Genomic DNA, 22,466 nt, shown 5'->3' with positions numbered 1-22,466 from the left:
GCAGTGCCCTTCGGGAGCCAGTTACGCACAAAACACCTTGCTGCCGGTTTCCCGGCAAAACGCTGACGATTGATTTTTTTTTTTTACCATGAGGTAAGATAGATCCGCGTCCCTGTCTGTGTAGCCAGGCTTACCAGATAAGTAAGGTGAATGGTGTTACCTACAGAAGGTATAGATTCAGTGGAATAGATAATTAGGGGAGACAAATTTTCAAAAATACTCCGTCTTGCGGCGCGGTAAAGATAAAACGCTGACTATCAGTATCCACGGGTTTAGAATGCATGCTGCACAGACCGAAAATTAAGATAGAGACAATGGTCGAAATATGAAGCCCAGGGAACATGCGGAAGCTGGCAACATCGTGACTTGGTTTTCGGGTAGTTGCGACTCTTGTGATTGATGCAGAAAGACAGAACGTAATCTCAATATAATGAATTTGATGATTTATTTCAACATATTTTAATTCCTTTATACAGTAAAATAGTATATCACTTTTTATTGTCGTTGTACCATTATTTAATTGCTGTCATCTTTAAATATAGATTCCCCTTATACACCAAGTTAATCGCCTTGGGATCGTACTCGTATGGAAGCTTAGTTTGTTTGCAGACGTCCACTTTGTAGCGTGAAAGTATTTTGAGCAGACTGAGTTTCGTTTCGAAAATGGCGACACGGCCTCCTGTTGAAAACGTATTTAAAGAATAGATTGTGTGTCAAGATTATACCTTTTGTCAAGGTCTACTTTTTTGAATGATAATTTCTAAATAGTAATATTAATAATGTACTGCGGCAAAAGATGTAAATATTTTGTTGATTTTCTGATAACCACTAAGATAAGTAATATTATCGTACTACGTTGTTTTAAATTACACTTTACGAAAATTATCATTAGAGTGCAGATCTGCATGCGTTTATGGTCGTTTATGGTATATGTAAAAATTTTAGGTTCGAGGTGTGCGTATTAACAGATATCAATGGCACATTTGGTTTATTTTTATTATAAAGAATTGTCTAGACAGTGTAAACAAAATTTCATTGTCCTAATGTTTATAGCATAATTTATGAAAATGAAATTATTATATATTATAATTAAATTAGCCATTGTCCAGTAAACTAATCGCTCTAATATTTCAAAAAGTTTTAGACCACTTGGCCCAACTATAAAAAAGTTATACACCCATTGAATGTATAAATAGATCAAAGATTTAATTTATTACTGCAGCCAAGTAACTGTACTACTTATCCGAACGTTCATGTTTTGCTTATTTGTTCGCATAATTAAAGTTCTCCTGCAGTTGTAACATTATTAATACGTAATTTTAGGTTATTTAACTGAATCGAGCGTTTTTTTCTTAAAAGTACTGCACCAAACAGATATTTTTCCAGAAATACGGTTGCAATACACAGATACATACCAATACAATTTCTTGGCCCGCTGCCAAAGGGTATATAGTGCATAGGGTGTCGAGCTGCTACAGCTTCTTTGTTGAACCTTTCAGGATCGAATATTTCTGGATTTGGATAAACGTCAGGATCCCTATGCAGTGCATATATTGGAACCCATATTTCAGTTGATTTTGGTATTGAGAAATTCAAACCTTCGAAATCGTAATCACAAACTGATGTTCGGATTGCTACCGGCGCTATTGCATATTTCCTCAATGTTTCTGCACAAACAACAAAAATTTTATTTATATAATAAGCTTATTGGCAAGTTTGTCAGCTTATGCAGTATACGTATGATGTTTATTGTTCACCAAATTTCTTCCCATGTACCGTTAATATTCTGCTAGCTGTAAAAGGAACGTAACACTCAAAACATAAGACATAAATACTCTCCTGTTCAGGAGAGTGAAAAAATGTATGGGATTCTTAATTTTCTTAAAATTATCAGTAATGTAGTAAAAAAATTCGGAAAGTTCATGCACTGTGACTTGTTCATTGTTTCAAGCCGCATCCCACTCGCTCGCTCGATCTCCTCACAGTTCGTGCACTCGCTTCTCATTGGCCACTGTTTTCCGTTAATAACTCGTAAATAAAGCCGCGGATTGCATTTGCGCTGAGGAAAAAGTTACTTCGAATGATCTCAGGAAGCCTCCATGTCCGATTGCGAGACATTTTTGGGACACCCTGTATATATTATAATACACAGCTACATATGTTTGAATATAGTTAATAATATAAAAAATATTGTTGCTTCCGTTTTCGTATTTCAAGTTTACGAATGCTTTTGTCTCGCCTCCTTCTTGTTCATATTTACCTTGGAATACTTTATCCATATACACCATCTCTTTCATAGTTTCATAGGTGATTTCGCCGTTATATTTTTTTATATACTCCTTAATTTCTTGACGCAACTTCTCTTGAATGTCGTGGTTCATAGCCAACTCAAGAAGAGCCCAATTCATAGTTGATGATACTGTATCCAAACCGGCCCCAAAGAACGCGGCACATTGAGCCATAAGCATTTTGTCTGAAAATTCTGGAAACGATAATTTGATATTAGTGGCCTATCATAAACGATGTGTTGTCAGGGAATTGATAGCGCGAGGGGAATCTCTTTGCCCTCGCCTTGTCCCGTGACCTGCAATCATCGCCAAACTGAAGTTGATATAATGGAGGGAATACGTAACAGTAATAGATCGTCACGCCATCAATTCCCTGGCAACACTAGTTATAAATGAAAATTTAAATAGCAACTGTCAAGTTTAAATTAATCCTGAACTTTTACTAGATAAAGAAGGGCAGCACTTTTAAGTAGTCTCGAACTTGTTTTTTACTTTATGAATGGATGTTACTACATTTACAAAATTGGTTCATTTAAACAAAATATCTCTAATTACTAATATCGTAACATGATCAGAATATTCTGTTGAGAAATCTGTTTTCGTCTGGTTTCTGACTGAGACCAATTTATTATGTTGTTCGATTTATATTAGTCAATGGTATTAATTTGATAACGTTGTATTGTTTGGAATTTTATTATTGGAATTGGAATTTATTATTTTATTATTAATTTTATTATATTATTTATTTTATCAGTGGAATTTTCTGTTATAAAAAATATCTTTTCTCGAGCTTCGAGTCACGAACGCCACCACTGTTTCCATCTCTTCGCCAGGTGTGAATCTTCATCATCATAAAGTTTCTTCCAAGAAAATAAACTGTGGAGCGAAATTAGCACGATTATTCACGTCTGATGAAGCGGTGAAGACAATGGCGCGTTCGTGGTTCGCAAGTCAGACAAAAACATTTTTCAATGTGGGAATACGAAAGTTCGTTGATAGACGGACAACATGTATTGTAAAGATGACCGATTATGTCGGAGAATGATCATTTGTCTTTTCTTAAAGGTGATTCAAATAAATTCTATTCTATTCATCAAGTTGCGGATAATTATGGATTTATCCTCGTATTTCCATAAAGTTACCCATATCGCCCGGATTTTTCGGAGAGTCCCGAAGTTCCATGAGATTTTGAATGAAGTCAGGTCTATGGATGTTGTTCTTCTTCCTGTAGCTTATCGTTTCCATAACAATCTTCGTGAAGAAGGGGGCCAACGTGTTCTCAGGCCACACGTACCCAAGTAAATCGTAAAACCACGGCAGAAACACTCTCAGCTTGAATCGTAGTGTTCTCTCAAAGCTGTAGCCGGTGATAAGTTTGCTCATTCGATAGAACTCGGTGTCCTCCGGACACAAGGTGTTCGTGTCAATCCCGAATGCGCAGCTGCCGATCACGTCGGTCGCGAACTTCGTGGTCAGCCCACGAATTTCAACTATTTCATTTTTTGAAACTAGATAGTCCAGATATTTTTCGAACTTCTCAGAACATTTCAACATTAGATTGAACATGCCTTTCAATCTTCCTGTCGCGAACATTGGACTTTGCTTCGCTCTTAACAATCGCCATGTTTCCGGATCCAAATTAAATAAGTTTAGGGTAGTGGGTTCTGCCTGTGAACATTTTAGGAAAGAATTTTTGTTATTTATAAACTTGCGGTGCCGAATTGCTATTAATGTTGAACACTGTTCCAAATATGACGTTTCAATTTTATTTATTTAGTTTCATTATAAAACATGTGGTATTGGACCAATGTCATATCATATTTGACATCATTTCATTTAATTGTAGTTATAATTACTGTACTTTGATTGAATGTTGATTAAATGACAATTCGTGACCAGCAGTCTCAGGATTAAAATGGTCTATTGCTTATGACAACATAAAGCAACAAGAATTGGTTTAACAGCGTTATCAACAACTGAGCTTTGATACACTCAGATTCACATATGCAAGTGTCCTCATCACAAGTATGTATTTGAAAGAGGAAAGGAAGACTGGAGAAAAGCTACAGTTTGGTAAAAAAAGGTGCGTATACACAATATTTTGAGGAAATTACTTCAAATTAAATTGTATTCAATCATGAAATTTAAGCTTTTTCTTGTAACTTCGTATAAGAATCTTTTTCACTAACCCTCTAGCTAATATTTCTATTTTTCTTTACATTCATGGGAATTTGTGAAATTTATTTACTTTTCTTTGTTGCCATACATACCCTTTCATGAGTTTTATGCGGACGATCTATGAACTTGGGAAAATCTCTTATCAGGACCGTCTTTATAAGTTCTGGATCCTGCACAACGAGAATAGGTGATCTGCAGGCGTACAGACCAACAACTGGTGCACTTCTATATTTTGCACAAGCATCCTCTACTATGTCCGCCGCGGTTACTTTTGCAAGGAGTAGATCCTTTTGAGTACCGAAAAACAGACGAGGTTCTGGTCCGGGCACGCCACGTTTTTTCCAGAAATCGTAATTCCAGATTAGGTAATAGTAGAAGGCGACAGCTAATGTTACTAAGCCGCATAAGAATTCCACGTAGGTCACCATTGTTCTGGCTGTTTAACGGCTACTGGTCGAATTCTTCGTCCTGCAAATACTACAAAAAGTTAATTCCATTACATTGGCCAATAAGCGACACTGATATTATATGTAAAACATTGTTATTGTTGATATTAACATAATAAGCTTTTAATATAACAGATTGAGTTGTGAATCAATGTATCATAAACCTACATTTCATCGTCAGTTAAAGTACGCTTCATGAATGTAGAATTACTAGAACAGGAGACACAAGAAATTCCATTACAAATGTAAAAATTAAAACAAATTATTTGCCCGACAGCTCCTTTCATTCTAAAAATCGTAAAACACATTTCATGTCGACTGATATAAATGGCTGCAGTAACCACACTGGTTGATGGATCGCGTTCTTTTTTTACGTAATGTATGTTATGATAAGTAAGTCAATCGGTGAATATCTGTATACAGGAGGTCCCAAAATTTATTTAAAATCGGGAAACGCGAGGGATTCATTAAATCATTTGAAGTAACTTTTTCCTTAGGGATAATGCAATCTGTGGCTTTGTATACGAATCATTAACGAAAAACAATGACCAATGAGAGGCGAGCGCGCGAACTACAACGTGGTCAAATGATCGAGTGCAACGTGTTTCGATCACATTCGAATCAATGAACAAGTCACAAAGCGTGAACTTTCTGAATATTTTCACTATGTGACAGTGCTACCTTTAACCCCTTGCTTAAAAATTTCATATAATATACGCGAGGTGTCATGCACACCAGAAAATTAAACCGGCTGTCACGGTTAAATTGACAAACCTTGACATAACCTTGACATACCCTTGACATAACCTTGACATAACCTTGACATAATCTTGACATTCTCAAATAAGAATGAATAGCGTTTTTCTTAAAATTATCACTGTCACGTAGTAAAAAAAATTGAAAGTTCACGTTCCGTGATTTGTTCATCGATTCGAACGCAGCACGGAGCTCCCCTTCATCTGTCACACTCCACGGTCGAAGCACGTTGCACTCGATTGACCAACCACGTTGTAATTCACGCCCTCGCCCCTCATTGGTCAGTGTTTTTCGTTAATAACTCGTAAACAAAGCCGCAGATTTCTTTTTCGCTAAGAAAAAAGTTACTTCAAATGACTCCATTGCTGAGGCATTTTTGATATTACAATTCCCACGAGAGTTTCTCAAACTAAAAATAATGAAAAACAAAATCTAAGAGCTTTATTTACTAGAACAAAACTTAGATCTACGCGATATCTTTACAATTAACGCGCTTACAGACTACTAGTCGAGAGTGGCATGCGCCTACAGAGCCCGATAGGGGGGAGGGGGCTCTGCGGCTGCGATAACAAAAGAAAAAAATAATTCTTTCCGTGTTATAACAAAAATGTAACAAATAACATACATGGACTGCGCGTGTTGCCCTGTCGTCTCACTCGACAAGTTGAGGTCGTTCAGTTCCCGCGGACTTAGGCGCTTCTAAGCCTCGTATGAGAGCGGCGGCACCAGTGCCCTCGGACGTTGTTGTTAGGTTTGCACGCTAGTTGCTACGTTATCGGTTTCTTGTCGAAAATGTGCCATGTTGCGTTGCAAGCCGATGTTCAACGTCATGCAGAACGCTGAACGTTCGCGACCGCTATCGCGATAATACTTCGCGACGCATTTCGTCGTCGCAAACTGCACAATTTGATACGTTTTTCTTTTTAAGAACAGATTTTAGCCTTAAAACGCTCATTTCAGTAAAAGTAGTTTGTAGCACCGGAAATGAAAGATCTTGGGTGACAGCAGCGTGATGCGTCCACCCGATAAATATCATAATTCTGAATTACGGTGGCGACGTGGCAGAGAGCACCTGTCTGATCGTAGTTCAGAATTTGTAATGTTCGCCCTGTAGATGCCCTTCACCGCCGTGCGGGACTTCCTGCGAATGCGTCGCCTGCCCCCACTCCTTGCATAGTGACTTTTCGTGACTGTACTGACCGTGACAACACACACTCAACGAAACAAAAGAATCTCTTCTAAAAATCTAACAACTCAAAAAGATTCAAATCTTTTAAAAAACTTTTCGCGATTCATAAGGTGTCCGAATATTAGCGGTATCCACTGTATAAGATTCTGTATTGTAATTTATTGCAACATGCACTTGTATAGCATTGATAAAGCAAAATTATAGTACTAAAATGAGATTATTATGCTACACCAATATCAGTATCTAAAATAACAATTCATATGCATGAAGGCCGCGTTAATGTTGCTTAGCAATGCAATGTAATCAGTTCTAATTGAGTCGTTCGAATATTGAATTGTATTAAGGTTATCAATTCAAATGAAACTTTAAATAAACACAGTATACATATAATGTTATCACTTCATTTTGAACTTAACAATTTAGCTGCGTCAATATTTTTTTAAGATCAATTTTGTATGCGTTTTATCGATCACACAGGGTGCAGTTCCTTCCGGCAAGTTGTTCTAAAATTATTCTAAAAGGTGCGAAATTTATGAATATGTTTCACAAGCATTTTAACATAAATCGTAGATGTATTTTTGTTGTAAGATGTAAAACTGCCATTTCCTTATTTCCTGCACACAACTAAGATATTAAATGTTAACTAAATTATCAATCAAGGGTCCAGTTTTTGCATTCGTGTTAATTTGTAATTTTCGATACTACCAAACCTTTCCCCGTTACAAAATAGACGATAATTTCATAAGATAATGTCTGGAGAATATATATATATATATATATTCATGTATTAACAAAAATACGTTATATATTTTATAATATCTTCTTTAATTTGATCATTTCCGTGACACAATTCATTAGTTATTCGTTCCAAAATACAATATGCCGGAAAAAAGATAGCACACTCTAAAATTAACATAATTATTATTTATTTAATCTTACAACCAAGGTTCTATACAAGCAAGGTTCTTGCAATCAATGTTCCTGTACAAATATGCAAAATACCACTATAAATATACGTAGAATTAAATAGAATTGCATTTTGCCAGTTTAAACAATTTTATTTGGAAAAAAAGAATTTTTATGGAAATACACTGGGACAAAATGATCATCTGGCAAAGATTTATAGAGTTTTATTAATAGTTTCTTGTTCTAATTGCTCCCACTCATCTTGCATACATTTGTTTTATTCAACAATGTCTTGAAATTGTCTGCCAACTGAATATATAGCTCGGTTGACTTTTTCGCAACAATTTTCAACGATATGACCTTACGGATCAATTCAAAACGCGATTTTTAATGTTCTGTTTTTACTATTTGCATTTTGGATTCTATGGAGTTTAACTTATTAGCAGCACCTCCAAGCTTTAAATTAAATTAAATAGTACATTTTTTTCGAAAATAGTTATGTTCACCACCATACAGACTAACAAAAGTAACATAATAGTGTACATATTACATCGAAGTCTGTAGTTAGCTGAGATGTTTGTCAAAAAAGTGCCTCCAAATTTCACTTTAAAGTTGATGCCTCCTGGTTCATCGTCACTCATTCAGAATGATGAATGGCGTCGGCGGCATTGGTTTACCGGATGCGGATGCATAGCCATATTGAATTTGGATTCCCATAGTATTCTGTTTTCCCTATATTGAACTCTGGACAAATTCATTTATCTATATGGCTGATTTAAATTTAATTTGGGACTTTCCAAATCCCTCTGCCTTTATCTTTTATCTCTTCGAAATGATATATTGGACAGATTTTTCCGACTAAAATGACACCAAACACGACATGCTTTAGACTATACTTAGTCATTATACGTAGCAAGTAACTTATTTTATTTGCGAAAGAAGAATTGGAAAACCGATTCTTAACATATGGAATATTAAAAACTACGTCAAAGAAGGTATGTATGTGTTCGAAAGAAAATAACAATAAAGTTATGCTATTCGAGTCTTCGTTCGATGACAGTAGAACAAGGCATGGCAAAGTTAGATGACGGTAAGAAAAGACATGGCGCGGTTAGACGACAGTAGAAAAACACGATTCAAAACCGAACACGATTCGAATCATTCGAATAATTTTGGAGCGTCTTTTCGATCCGCTGACTCAGAGGTCAAATGAAGATTAGGTTATCAATAATGAATTTTAAATCGAAATACAAATTCTATTTCTTTTTATTACATTACATTCATTATCGAAGAACTTATTCTAAGTACCATTCGAATAAATTTCATTCGAAGAATCCACTCGAAATATTAATCGAAGAATTTATTCGATATATAATTCGAATCGAGAATTCCTACAACAGCTGCGTCTTCCTCGTATTTCCTCCGAATGCCGTCAAGGATCACACTTTCCCGTATCGGCAGAAGGTCAATGACCTGGTAGAACGCATTACCAGTGTCATTGATATCCCAGACACTCAGCATCAACATTTCGGTGAACTGTTCCATCTCCTGGAGCTTCTCATTGGAGATAGCGCACCCAAACGTCAATACTTGCGGCGGCTTGTGTCCATCGAAATTGAACGCGCATATCGGTTTCAGATCCAAATGTTTCCTCGCCAACGGCTCCTCGGTGTTGTACTTGTTATTGGCGACGAACATGCGGAAGCTGGTGGTGGAATGCACCGAGGTGAAAGTCCAGGTGTAGTTAAAATAGACGTGGGTCTTGTTCCACCTGGCCAGTGTTGGAAAATCGACGCTGACCCACCGATCTTTACCGTACTGGTTCAGTTCAGGGAATTGACTGTTGGCACCGCTAGCAATCTTGCCGTCCGGAGGGCTGTTAGGCGAATCCGGGAATCCTTTATGTCCCTCGACACTTTGCGGCTCGTATTGTATCGCGCCGCAGTGTTTGTTCACCCGTCTCTTACACAATAGCGCCCTGCTCTCTGGGAACGACACGTATCCGTGATAAAAGCTCTCCTTAGTTGATCTACTCATAGTGTCGGGATTTGGTTCGGAGATGGCTGCCGAATGTTGATCGACATTCAAGACGCCACCCGCGGATACGACCATCATGGCGGAGCAGACGATCTGAGGAAAAATTTGTCTAAGTTGCGACGTTGCCTTCGTTTTGACCGGCGATCAAGCCGGAAAATGAGGGCAGCTCCGCAGATTTTATAGGCCCTTAGACTGGGTCGATAATGCGCGATAATTGGGAGTTTGATGCTAAATTCGATCTCCGAATACGCATCCTGACTTACGATCGATTGAAAGAGCCATGACAAGGACAAGGGTTTGGTAGTAGTACGGCTCTCACGGCAGAGCGGATCTCGCAGGAGATATAATTGATTCGAATATAGGCTCTAGATTTAATCAGCGTGATTCGTTATAAAACGGGAGGTCACGTGGCCATAGCCACGCTACGATAGCCCACGCTCCTCATACAATTTCTGCAATGGATGTTCGTTCGCGGCGCAAGTTGTCCAGAATTTATTCGGCGCGATAATACGGATGTTTGATACAGAATTTCTTGGTCGAAAGACGAGAGATTGCCGCCGCCAACGCGCGGCGGGTCGGACGCGCTACGCGTCCGAAATCGCGACCTCGGCGAAGGGCGAGAAGCGCCTCGACGCGGGAGAAAGTCGCACTAATCTCTCCGAGTCACCTCGCACAGAAGAAAACCATGAAAAGTCATCAAGAGCGACTCACCATTGCTCCTATAGTTGTACGCCTCATTCTATCTCTCTCCAAAGGGCACTTCGTACAATATAATTTCCTGGAACGTTGCAAAATGTTTTTCGCAATTTTAAGCGTCGTAACGCGACTCTAGTTTGCTCGGCAGTGATTCCTCGCGGTTTTCGGCAACGATCGCACTGTGTCCTTTCATATCCCTACCACAGACTTAGTATCTGTATAGACGTTGCATTTTATGAGCTTTTCAGTCTCAGCTTTGGGGGCTCTAGAGCTCCTGTACCATTTCATATCATACTCAGTGTTACCGATAGCCGATGGTTCAGGAAAAACAGGCACGTTAGCGAAAAACGAATGTCCTGTATATTTAATTTCTACTACGAGTGCTGTATGTTATGTAGAGGCAATAAACGTATACGGCACTAACATTTAAATGGTGGAAATGGTATTTATGAACTACGTTTACACTTACATTGACACTATTTACGAATTATGTATTATAGAAATACGATATAGAGTGTTTTATGGATAGTAGTGCAATTATTTCTACTAATTGTATAATTTGTGATGGTAGATATATAGCAATAGTTTTATACATTTTTTGTTACAAATATTGTGAACTGTAGTATTATTTATTATTTATTATAAAACATAGAGAGGGTGTTCATTTTAAAATTTTAGATCAAAATATCTCTAAAATAAACGTCTTTCGATAAAATGCCAAATCTAATTTACACGATTTTTAGTAGATATACATATGTACAAATAGCTACATATACATACATGTCGGGAACACATTAACAATTATGACATCCCAATTGTTTATGGCTTTCTTAATATTTTCGCACCAAGAAATAGTACCTCCGTATTAAAACGAGATGTTTATTGCATAATGCTGGTTATAAGAAGTTATGTAGGTGTGAGAAAATTTGTTAACATTATTTATAAATTACAAATATTTACATCCGTATTCATGTTCTATGAAACTCTTGTACTAATATATAAATATACATATATGAAAATTGTAATTAAAAGATATTTGAATTAAAAATTAAAAAAATTAAAGTATTATATACTTTTATTAAATATATATAAATGTAAATATATATAAATATATATATTTATATATATCATATTTATATCATATATATATTAAAATATATATAAATATAAGTGTTGTTGCTTAGAGTATGTTTGTAGATTACTTAGGATCCCAAGTCTGTACTGTCGCCGCAAGCAGCGAAGAAACCGCATCTATAGTTTTATAAACAGTTTTATAAATTGCATCTATAGTTTTTGTAGGGATATAATGCGGTAATAACGTACTTTTAAAAGCTGGCAACGCTTTAAATGTAGCCACCTCAGACACACTCTTCTCTGTTCCAGTCAGACGTAGTTCATTAGCTGACCGTTCCATTTAGGTAGAGTCCGCTACCGTACCACAGCATTTTCTACAAAGTCGGTAACTCGGTCTCTGAGATAAAGAAAAGCATTATATGCAATGTCTGTATGGATCCTGTCTTTATTTAGGACACAGCCTAGGATTCGTACAAACATTGCATGTTATGGGCTTCACTGTCTCACCTTTTTTTAGGGCTCTAGAGCCTCCTTAATATTTCGTGTCGCGCTCAGCGTTACCGACAGTTCACATATCATAGACACGTTAGCAAGAAGTGAATATCCAGAATACATATTTCACTTCTACTACGTGTGCTGAATATTATTAAGAGGCAACGAGTGTATACTGCGCGAACATTTAAATGAAGGAAATAGTATTTATAAAACATCTACTACAGAAATATGATATAAAGTGTAGTTATTTTTATGGAAAGTTGAACAATTATTTCTACTAATTATACAGGGTGTTCTCAGCCTTAGCTCAATAGAACTGTTGCGCTCGAATCACTAATTGCTGGACCGTCTCACGGATAATGAGACTCGGGTGAGACTGAGATGAGACAAGAAGGCGAGTCTCAGACCGCATTTCCTTGCCTGTCGCTCCTGGCGACAGAGGATCCCATACAATGTCCTCGGGCGGTCATCTTGTCACCCACGCCTGCCGAAACCCTTTTTCTGGCGGGAAGAGGCGACACAGGAACTCATTAGAGACGTCTGTTCCTTTTCGATAATTGGATGTCCGTTGTGAACTGGGTTTCTTGAGTTCTGGCTCGGGTTGTTTGGCCCGTGTGGCGTGGTCATCCCTCGATAGATCCGTGCGCAGGGGATTTGTTCTGGCGTCTGGTGTCTAGAGAGGTCTCACGTGAACAGCCCTGGGTGTCTTCTTATATTGTAATGGAGTGATACATTTAAATAAAGTTATAACATATACACCGTAAGAAAATATCAGTGACCCTTACAACACGGACTTTTGTGACGATTTTGTAGCAGCTATTTTCTTTGATATATTTTACAATTTATTTCTCAACATCCAAGGGTTAATCGTCATTAAATGTCAAACGCAGAGACTAATACCTAATTTATACAAAACGTTTTCTAAAACATGTTTAATATAAAACATATTAATTGGTGAATGCAACTGGAATAAATTATTAGATACGTAAAAGAAGACGACTGTTATTAAATCGTTAAAAGATTCTGTCATCTAAGCGTCTGAGATATTATGTTGTAAATTCATTCAAATGGTGAAAATTGGTGAAAAATATGCTTTACTTGATTATGTAATGTAGCTTTTTTTACACGCGACTACGTCTTCGCACGAATGTTCCGAACGCAAGGGCATTCAAATTATAATACATTATATATGTATGTATGTACATTCCGTATGAACTTATAAATCTAGTACACAAATAAATTAAGAGATGTCGCGATTATGATAGAAAGTAATGTTCTGACAACTTTATTACAATATACAAAATTGTAAGAGGCAAAATCAAAGGGGGCAGATACGTAACGAACTTTATTCGTTGACGACGGTTAGCCCACATTTCATATGTGTTCCATTTGAAACAATAACGTCCTTGTCACGGGCAAGGTATATACATAGTTCGTTACTTTTAGGCGAGCATACGAGGTCAACGTACATATTTTGACTACAGTCAGAATTGGACATATTTTGTTCAAATAAATTCTTTGAATAAAATTTTATTCGAATAACATCTTGAATGAATACTTTGAATAAAATTTTACTGGAATAACATCTCGAATAAATAATTCGTATATTTTATTCGAATAACATGTCGAATAACTTATTCGAATAATCTTTGAAGAAGAAACATTAATAAAATATATTTAAAGGAAAAAAATAACCAAAGTTACAGAAAATGTATCAAAAGTTTTCGCGTTTCTATAAGGTAAATATTGTAATTTCATTTTTTTAGCAGCTCCTACAGATCTCTCAAACATTTAAAAATCTACTACTGTGATCTTATTGAAATAATTTAAAGCAAATTTATTGAATAAACCACAATGAGAAGAAGAAGTTTCTTCCCTTTTGCTTTAATATGTTTCTACATAGCGGAATTTTAAATGTTTTAGAGATCTCTGAGAGCTACTTAAAAAACGAAATTACAATATCTTCCTTATGGAAACGAGAAAATTTTGTTTCCGTAACTTTGATTATATTTTTGCTCCAAATATATTTTATTAATACTTCCTCTTCAAAGAGAGAGAGAGAGAGACAGAGATTTTATTTGAATAATTTACGCGATAAAATTTTATTTATTTACTTGAATAAAATTTTATTCGAATAATGTCCAACTCTTATAACACAATTTAAACATAAGTATACGCTTATTGAGAAGTTAAAACTGAGATAAACTAATAGTTTAATATAAGAACAATGAAATAAAAGCAAGATAATACAATATAATATATACTAATATAATATTTATATGAATAAAAGTAATGCCATAAAAATAACAGGAAGAAATAATCAGTACGATTTACTGTCCGTCTTCTTCATATTTTCGAATCTAATATTTCATCTGATTAGGATCTATTACCGTGATAAATGATGGTAGATTCGCGGATTAACGCTTTGTTTAGTGAGTGTGAGACGAAAACTGTTACAGTACGTGACGATGGTAAAAAATTCGATTCTAAACAAATATACATGGAATCTTTTTATCGCGTAAATGACCGCTAAACATTCGAGTTTGAGGCTGTGATATTTTGCTTTTTGTACCGTAGTTCTTTTGCTGAAATAAAATGTCGGTTTCAAACGGTTATTTGGCTGTCTTTGCATCAAAATCGCTCCGAATCCACTGCTGTTCGCGTCACGATGGAATTTCGTTCTAATATGAGGGCCATAAATTGCCAAAACTGTGTCTGACAGGAGACCATTTTTCAGCTCCTTGAACGCCTTATTTTCCTCTGCACCAAAACGAAATGTCATGCCAAATTTTGTACGAATCGTCGAAAATAGCTTGCTAAACCTATAAATCTTTGCACTTCTTTAGTTTTGCTACGTACTGAGTAGTTTACAATAAACGCATCATGACTGATTAAATGACATATTAAATGACTTTCGATTAGAAAATTCGTATAAAATATTATCGCTTTTTCTCATTTGACACTTCATGAGTTTTTCTATTAAATATATGCAATTCATTTTACATCATTGATTTGTGATGTCGAAGTACGTAAATAATATTTTAATTTAAATAATTCCGTGTACGTATAGAATTCAACGAACAATTCGCGATACTAATTTAATAATAAATAATTGCGTTAAAGAACATGAAGGATATGTTTATTCAAGAATCATGAACATCATGAATAGTACACTCACCCACTTAGTTGATGATGCATTTGCTGTTCTGAAATGTCGATTACGATTCACGATGTCGGTGCACTGATCTCTTAGAATGTACAGCTGATCCCAGGCTGATGACAGCAGCTTCCAAAGGATACCGTCGGAAGGACCTCAGGTATGATTAACACGAAGTTCACTTTCATCGCACTGTCACCAAACATTGACTTACTCATTGATATTTCCAAATTATCAAGATATCCGATGGAATGTTTTCGTTGATTCATATTTGTTGAATTGTTTGTATACGCAATAAAATTGAGATAGAGCCAACAAAATTTATATTGTCATTAATTTTAATAGTCTTGGTAATACAATCGTTTTTATTTTACATTGTTTAAACTTTATTTCACACTAATCCATGATCGGATTATTGTTGTCATATCATTGTTTAATTGCTGTCATCTTTAAGTATAGTTCCCCCTTGTAAACCAGGTTAATCGCGCCGGTATCGTATTCGTACGGAAGATTAGTTTGTTCACAGATGTTCACTTTGTAGCGTAGAAGTATCTTGAGCAGAGCGAGTTTCGTTTCGAATGTTCCGAAACGGCTACCTGTTGAAAATGTATTCAAATGATAAGTATCTACTTCCACAAAGATAATTTCTAGACAGTAATATAAATAATGTACTGCGGCAGAAGATGCAAATGTTTTGTTAATTTTATGAAATATCTAAGATAAATAATATTATCGTACTAAGTCGTTTCAAACTACACTTTACAAAAATTATTATGAGATCGCTGATCTGTATGCGTTTATGGTATATGTAAAAATTTTAAGTTCGAGGTGTGCATATTGACAGATTTCAATAGCACATTCATTCATTTTTATTATAAATTACTACTAATCTAGGTAGTAAAAGAAGTCCATTGTTTTGATGTTTATATAGCATAATTTATGAAAATGAAATTTCGCAGCCTTATCACTATGTTTAAAAATTTACTTATCAGAATATTTAAATCGATCGAGATTATTTCTTCGTTTTGTATTTTTGAATAGTTTAACTATCTGCTGAAAATATGAAATAATTTTCTTTCCATTACAAATAAATCTATCTAAATCAATACGCAGAAATTAGTAACAGAGCTCATCATCTTGATACTAATGATATTAGTACTATTTATAAGTGACATATGACTTTTATCGAGATTATTATTTTGTCTCGATTATGAAAGATCAAATGGAAAAATGGTATTTCTTATTTTCAATTGGTTTTTTCATGTAGAATGAACTTTTTCGGTTGCACCAACGATGCTGAGACACCCTGTATGTATAAATTAGATCAAAGATTCAATTTAACACTGTATCTAAATAACTGTTCTATTATGTTTTGTTTATTTGTTCGTATAATTGAGATTCTGCTGTAGTTGTAATATTATTAATACTTAATTCTAACTTGTTTAATTGAATCAGATGTTTTCTCTTAACGATGCCGCAACAAACACACATTTTCCCAGAACTGCGGTTGCAATATGCAGATACATACCAATGCAATTTCTTGGCCCGCTGCCAAAGGGTATATAGTGCATAGGGTGTCGAGCTGCTACAGCTTCTGTAGTGAACCTTTCAGGATCGAATTTTGTTGGATTTGGATAAACGACAGGATCTCTGAGCAGTGCAAATAGTGGAATCCATATTTGGGTTGATTTTGGTATTGAGAATTTCAAACTCTCGAAATAGTAATCAGAAGTTGCTACTCGTAATAATAGCGGCGCTACTGTATGTTTCCTCAATATTTCTGCACAAATAATAAAAGTTTTATTTGTATAATAAGCACATTAATAAGCTTGAATAATAAAAAAAAAACGAGACGAACGCGATTGTAGGAGTTTCATTCACGATACTCGGGTGTGTGTTTATGTGCGTCTTTTCGTCAACCAGCTGTGACCGACATTATTGATCTTGCTTTACAAGATCTGTGTGCGCGGAGAAATAAGTTACGGAAGGAATGGGTGCCGGCAGCGCATGCGCAGGACTCTCGTACAGCGGCGTGCGTCTACACTGCGTGAACATTATTATAATTCCGAATTACGATCGCGATGCGACGTAGAGAGTCTATGTATACTCCTATTTTAGAATTATATAATGTTCACGGCACATATGTCACTACCCCACACCTTGGGTAACTTATTTCTCCGCGAACACAGGACAAGATAAATACAGTAATCTCTCGATAATTATAAAAAAGACATTACTTTGTAATTTAAAAACTCACAGGGTCATAATTGCCGAGACAAAAGTATTTGTATAGTGTTATTTATGCTGATATACACAACATTTACGATGGAATCAGAACATTTCGATTAATGTAAAAATTAAATCAGTAGCTAATGTATAGCTAATTGTATAGAATATAGTTGTTTTATAGTTATATAGTTGTTATATAGAAAAGTTGTTTTCATTTCTATATTTCAAGGGTACGAATATTTTTGCCCCCCCCCCCCCTCCACCATCTGTATGTAATATGTTTATATTTACCTTGGAATACTTTATTCAGGTACACCATCTCTTTCATAGTTTCATAGGTGATTTCACCATTGTATTTTTCCATATATTCCTTCATTTCTTCACGCAACTTTTCTTGGATGTCGGTGTTCAAAGCTAATTCAAGAAGAGTCCAGTTCAAAGTTGATGATACTGTATCCAAACCGGCCCCAAAAAACGCAGCACATTGAGCCATAAGCATTGTGTCTGAAAATTCTGGAAACGACAATTCGACATTAGTGGTCAGTCGTAAGCAGTGTTGCCAGAGAATAGATGGCGCGAGAGTAATATCTTTATCCTCCCCTTGTCGCGCCAGATGCTGATGTTGGTGTAATGGCAGGGATACGTAATATAAGGGATACGCACTAGATCGTCACGTGATGATGCGTAGATCCTATCCAAAAATCTCCGTGGGGGAAAAAGTTATTTGCGACAATTGCGGGGGATGTGTGATGTCCGGGGTTCTCCACGCATCAATTCTCTGACAACACTCTGCTCATAAATGAAAATTTAAATAGAAAATGTCAAATTTAAATTAATCCGAAACTTTTACTAGATAGAGAAGAGCAACACTTTTAAGTAGACTCGAACTTGTGATCGAACCAGCCTAAAATCTGTCTCAGATCAGTTTATTAAGCTTTTTGCTTTATAAGTCAATGCTACTAAATTGATAACATTGTTTTGTTTAAATATCGCTCGTCACTGTTATCCCTGGAATTTCCTGTCACAAAAAGTATCTTCTCTCGAATTTCGAGCTACGCACGCACCACTGTTTTCATCTCTTCGCTAGGCGTAAATCTTCGTCATCGTAAAGAGTTTTCTAGGGAAATACTCAAGTGATAGTTCTTTGGGTCGAAGTTGGAACTATTTCATGTCTGATGACGCGGTGAAAACAGACGCGACGAAAACATTTTCCAATGTTCGTTGATAGACGGACAAAGTGTATTGTAAATCTGGCCGATTACAGTAAATTCTCCCTAGTAGTCCATGTTACAGACTTGCTTGGATTGTTCCTATGCTATTCCTACGCCTACGTACGTTACTTATTCGCCTATGCTATGGTTCGACCGTGTTGGTTAAAGCGTATGATGCGGCACGTGACGCGACTCCTTCGATTCGAATTTGCGGAATCACAATTCATAATACAGTAACATAACTTTCTTAATTTTAACATTATAAAACTGATTTTCTTTAACATATTACTGACAGTTTTCTAATTAAAACAACATCAGTCACTATGTAATTGAATAAATATAGTCTGAAGCATGTCGTGTTTCGTCTCATTTTAATTGGAAGAATCTGACCAATATATTAAAAAAATTGCATGCATAAAAAATAAAAAAGTTAAGGCATCGTTTTCATTCTAACATTATTGTGTATGTGTATTAATGTACACCAATATGTTGACCCCTGATTTTTAAGTTTGCCGACTGCCCCGATTTTCGTTCTCTCTCTCTCTCTCTCTCTTTCTCTCTCTTTCTTTATCTGCAAACATGTTGCCGATAATTTTGGACTAGCCCTTGTATTTTCATAAAACAACACATATTGTAAACTAATCTTGTAAGTTCATTTTTCTGCAAAATTTACCAAAATCGGACTGATTTTTTAGAGATTCCTGAAGTTCCATGAGCATTTGAATGAAGTCAGGTCTATAGACGTTGTTCTTCTTCCTGTAGCTTGTCGTTTCCTTGACAATCTTTATGAAGAAGGGGGACAGCTTCTTGTCAGGCCACACGAATCCGAGTAAATCGTATAACCTTGGCAGAAACACTCTCAGCTTGAATCGTACTGTTCTCTCAAGGCTGTGGCCGGTGACAAGTTTGCTCAATCGATAGAACTCGGTGTCCTCCGGACACAAGGTGTTCGTGTCAATCCCGAATGCGCAACTGCCGATCACGTCGGCCGCGAACTTCGTAGTCACATCACGAATTTCAACTACTTCATTCCTTGAGACTGTGCGATCCAAATATTTTTCCAACTTCTCCGAACATTTTATCATTAGTTCAAACATGCCTCTCAATTTCCCAGGTGAAAACATTGGAGATTGCTTCGATCTTAACCGTCGCCATCTTTCCATCTCCAAATGAAATAAGTCTAGGGTAAAGGGTTCTGTCTGTGAACATTTGAGGAAAGAATCTTGTTATTTCGTCGCTTAGAATCTTGAGGCTCATTTTCACTGGCTTGGCCTTGACACTTGGCCAATTGAATGAGTCGATCCTTGTAAAATCCGCGTTTCTAGTGCACACAGGCCATTCAGGCAGGGAAGTAGGCAAAGATAAACAAGTTTGAAGCGTTTCGTATCACTTCGATGTCATTTGCGAAGGGTACAGATCTACTTGAAAAGCCGGACGCTATGCTAATTTGTTTTTCATCCGGTGTCGGTAAAATACCAAGGGATGTATCAATTGATGACAAAAATAAAGTTTAGAACACTGTGTATCTCCATGATAATATCGGTTAATATTTTCATTTTGAACAAATTCGAGCAAATAAAGTAAGCCTTTGAAGTAATGTTTAAAGCGTCCAGAAGTAGAACTGATGTACCATTTTACTACGAGATGAAGGAATGTCCCATTTGTGCTGCAATCCGCTGTCCCTCTTATAATCGCAGACAGTAATCGATATTGGTCGAAGAGGATGTCAAAAGTCAATGACGGGTAGTATCTAGACCGAGTGAGACGGTTTTTTCCGTATTCAGGCATTATTTCTTCTCACTCGCTCTGGCTACCATCCGTCGTTAAGCTTCGTCACCGTCTTCGGTCAATATCGATCACCCCTTGCGATCATAGCAGGAACACCGAACAGCAGGCGAAGTTTGTTTGTACGGGTCCTCCAATAACGCTAGAGGAGTAACGATGAAGCCAATCGTTTGATTGAAAGAATACCGACGCGTCGCTTTTCGAGCCGTTCAAAATCGACCCAAGTCAAAATCCAAGTTGTCAAGGTCATGTCAAGGTTATGTCAAGGTACAGAAACTATCCTTGAAGCTCGAATAATCGTATTTCGTCTTCTCAAATTGTCCATGTTTGTTTACAAGCTGAAGGACAATTGGAGAGAATTCAGTGCACAGACGTTGTTTTAAACGCAGAATATCGTAAGATGCAGTTGAGAGGAGTACTGATGTGGATCGGTGGTGGATTAGATACGAGCAAGAAAGTGAGATATTTGCTGGTAGATGTAGGAGTTGCCTTCTTATTTTCGTAACATGAATTCAATTATATTCGTGCTTTTCATTGACGTTGACTGCTAGAACTATTTGACATCACTATATTTACTAAAATTCCGTAAGCAAAATTTGGACCAGTATCATATCTTATTTGACTTATGATCACCTTGATTGAATATTGATTAAATGGCAATTCGTGATCAGCAGTCTCAGGATCAAAATGGTCTATTATTTATCACAACATAAAGCAACAAGAATTGGTTCAACAGCGTTATCAACGGATGAGTTTTGATACACACAGATTCACGCAAGAAAGTCTCCTTATCATAAGTTGTTGCTTTAATGCTGCAACATTGCTACGTATTTGTAAGAAAAAAGAAAAAATAGAGAAAAGTTAGAGTTCAGTAAAAAAAGATGCGTGTATTATGTTTTGAGGAGATCAGTTTAAGTTAAATGTTATTCAATGGTAAAATTAAAGCTTTTCCTTAAAACATCGTATAAGAATCTTTCTCGTTCACCTTCCATCTAATATTTCTTTTTCCTCTAGATCCATGGTAATTCGTGAAATTCATTAACGTTTCTTTGTTGCCATACGTACCCTTTCATGAGATCTGTGCGGACGTTCTGCGAACTTGGGAAAATCTTTTACCAGGACCGTTTTTATAAGTTCTGGATCATGTAGAACGAGAATAGGTGATCTGCCGTCGTACAGACCAATCGCTGGAGCATTTCTATATTTTATGTAAGTATCCTGTACTACTTTCCCCGCGGTAACTCTTGCAAGGATTAAATCCTTGTTTGTACCGAAAAACAGCCGAGGTTTTGGTCCGGGTATGCCACGCTTTTTCCAGAAATCGTAATTCCAGATTAGGTAATAGTAGAAGACGACAGCTAATATGACTATGCCGCATAAGTGTTCCACATCGGTCATCATTGTTTTGGCTGTTTAACGGCTACTGGTTATATTATAGGTCCTAGAAACATAAAAAGAAATATTTCGCTTACGTTGGCCAATAAACGACACTGGCATTTTGTGTAAAATATTGTTACTGTTGATTTTAACATAACAGACTAGCACCCACTGTGAATTTCTTTCACTGAATTTCATTCACTAGCCACTTTTTCACTAGACGACCGTTGGGTTTTCCGGACGGTCAATTGATTTCTCGGGTACTCCTATATTAACTACCCGACGGTTACGAACTAATTTTATTCCGTTCTAGTTGCGCGATAAATAGTCGAAGGCAGAGTTACTCGATTTATGTATCTGTTACGTTCATAAATATATTTAAAATAATGCGGTCATATTTCAATTATTCAAATCCTTAGATATAGTGATACGTCATTTAAAAAGTATGTTTGATATAGGTATACATTTTTGAGAAGTTATGACGAACAGAAAGTGGTAACAACTTCGATTAGCGGCATTTTAGTAATAAATACTGTTACATTATTGGTGTAAACGACATCAACCTTGAGCAAATTTGTATATTTTTTATTCATGTTGGAAAGCGTCAATGGAGAGGGTTAGAAAATTTTGACAATTAAATCA

The 22,466-nt window shown here is 36.3% G+C and overlaps 2 protein-coding genes across 3 annotated transcripts; both read right to left on the bottom strand.

Moving 5' to 3' along the window:
• Positions 1 to 420: 420 nt before the first annotated feature.
• Positions 421 to 22,156, bottom strand: LOC117220567 (uncharacterized). The gene is made up of 11 exons (XM_033470659.2): positions 21,997 to 22,156; positions 21,513 to 21,888; positions 19,336 to 19,861; positions 17,743 to 17,964; positions 16,751 to 17,002; positions 15,651 to 15,818; positions 4,559 to 4,902; positions 3,431 to 3,956; positions 2,261 to 2,482; positions 1,416 to 1,667; positions 421 to 679 (listed from the first exon to the last, which is right to left on the bottom strand). Exons 2-11 carry the CDS (start codon positions 21,846 to 21,848, stop codon positions 513 to 515), a joined length of 3,015 nt encoding a protein of 1,004 aa, XP_033326550.2. The 5' UTR covers positions 21,849 to 21,888; positions 21,997 to 22,156; the 3' UTR covers positions 421 to 512.
• LOC117220569 (AA10 family lytic polysaccharide monooxygenase CBP21) lies at positions 9,012 to 15,647 on the bottom strand. Of its 2 annotated transcripts, none has more exons than XM_076518684.1 (2): positions 15,244 to 15,647; positions 9,012 to 9,893 (listed from the first exon to the last, which is right to left on the bottom strand). In XM_076518684.1, exon 2 carries the CDS (start codon positions 9,876 to 9,878, stop codon positions 9,111 to 9,113), a length of 768 nt encoding a protein of 255 aa, XP_076374799.1. In that variant the 5' UTR covers positions 9,879 to 9,893; positions 15,244 to 15,647; the 3' UTR covers positions 9,012 to 9,110. The 2 variants fall into 2 exon arrangements, with proteins under 2 accessions (XP_076374799.1, XP_033326558.2); XM_033470667.2 differs by lacking the exon at positions 15,244 to 15,647 and adding an exon at positions 10,512 to 11,552.
• Positions 22,157 to 22,466: the final 310 nt, after the last annotated feature.

The sequence above is a fragment of the Megalopta genalis genome, chromosome 2 (assembly GCF_051020955.1).
Source record: "Megalopta genalis isolate 19385.01 chromosome 2, iyMegGena1_principal, whole genome shotgun sequence".
Classification (NCBI taxonomy): domain Eukaryota; kingdom Metazoa; phylum Arthropoda; class Insecta; order Hymenoptera; family Halictidae; genus Megalopta; species Megalopta genalis.
Note: the sequence above shows the minus strand (reverse complement) of the source record. Positions and strands in the feature narration are given on the sequence as shown.

Coding starts and splice junctions, on each gene's coding strand:
- LOC117220569 (XM_033470667.2), bottom strand. CDS start 10,538: ATGAGGCGTACAACTATAGGAGCAATG. Junction 9,894..10,511: donor GTACAACTATAGGAGCAATG/GTGAGTCGCTCT, acceptor ATTTTTCCTCAG/ATCGTCTGCTCCGCCATGAT.
- LOC117220567 (XM_033470659.2), bottom strand. CDS start 21,848: ATGATGACCGATGTGGAACACTTATGCGGCATAGTCATATTAGCTGTC. Junction 15,819..16,750: donor CGGGCCAAGAAATTGCATTG/GTATGTATCTGC, acceptor CATTTTCAACAG/GTAGCCGTTTCGGAACATTC. Junction 4,903..15,650: donor GATGACAGCAATTAAACAAT/GATATGACAACA, acceptor GCCGTTAAACAG/CCAGAACAATGGTGACCTAC.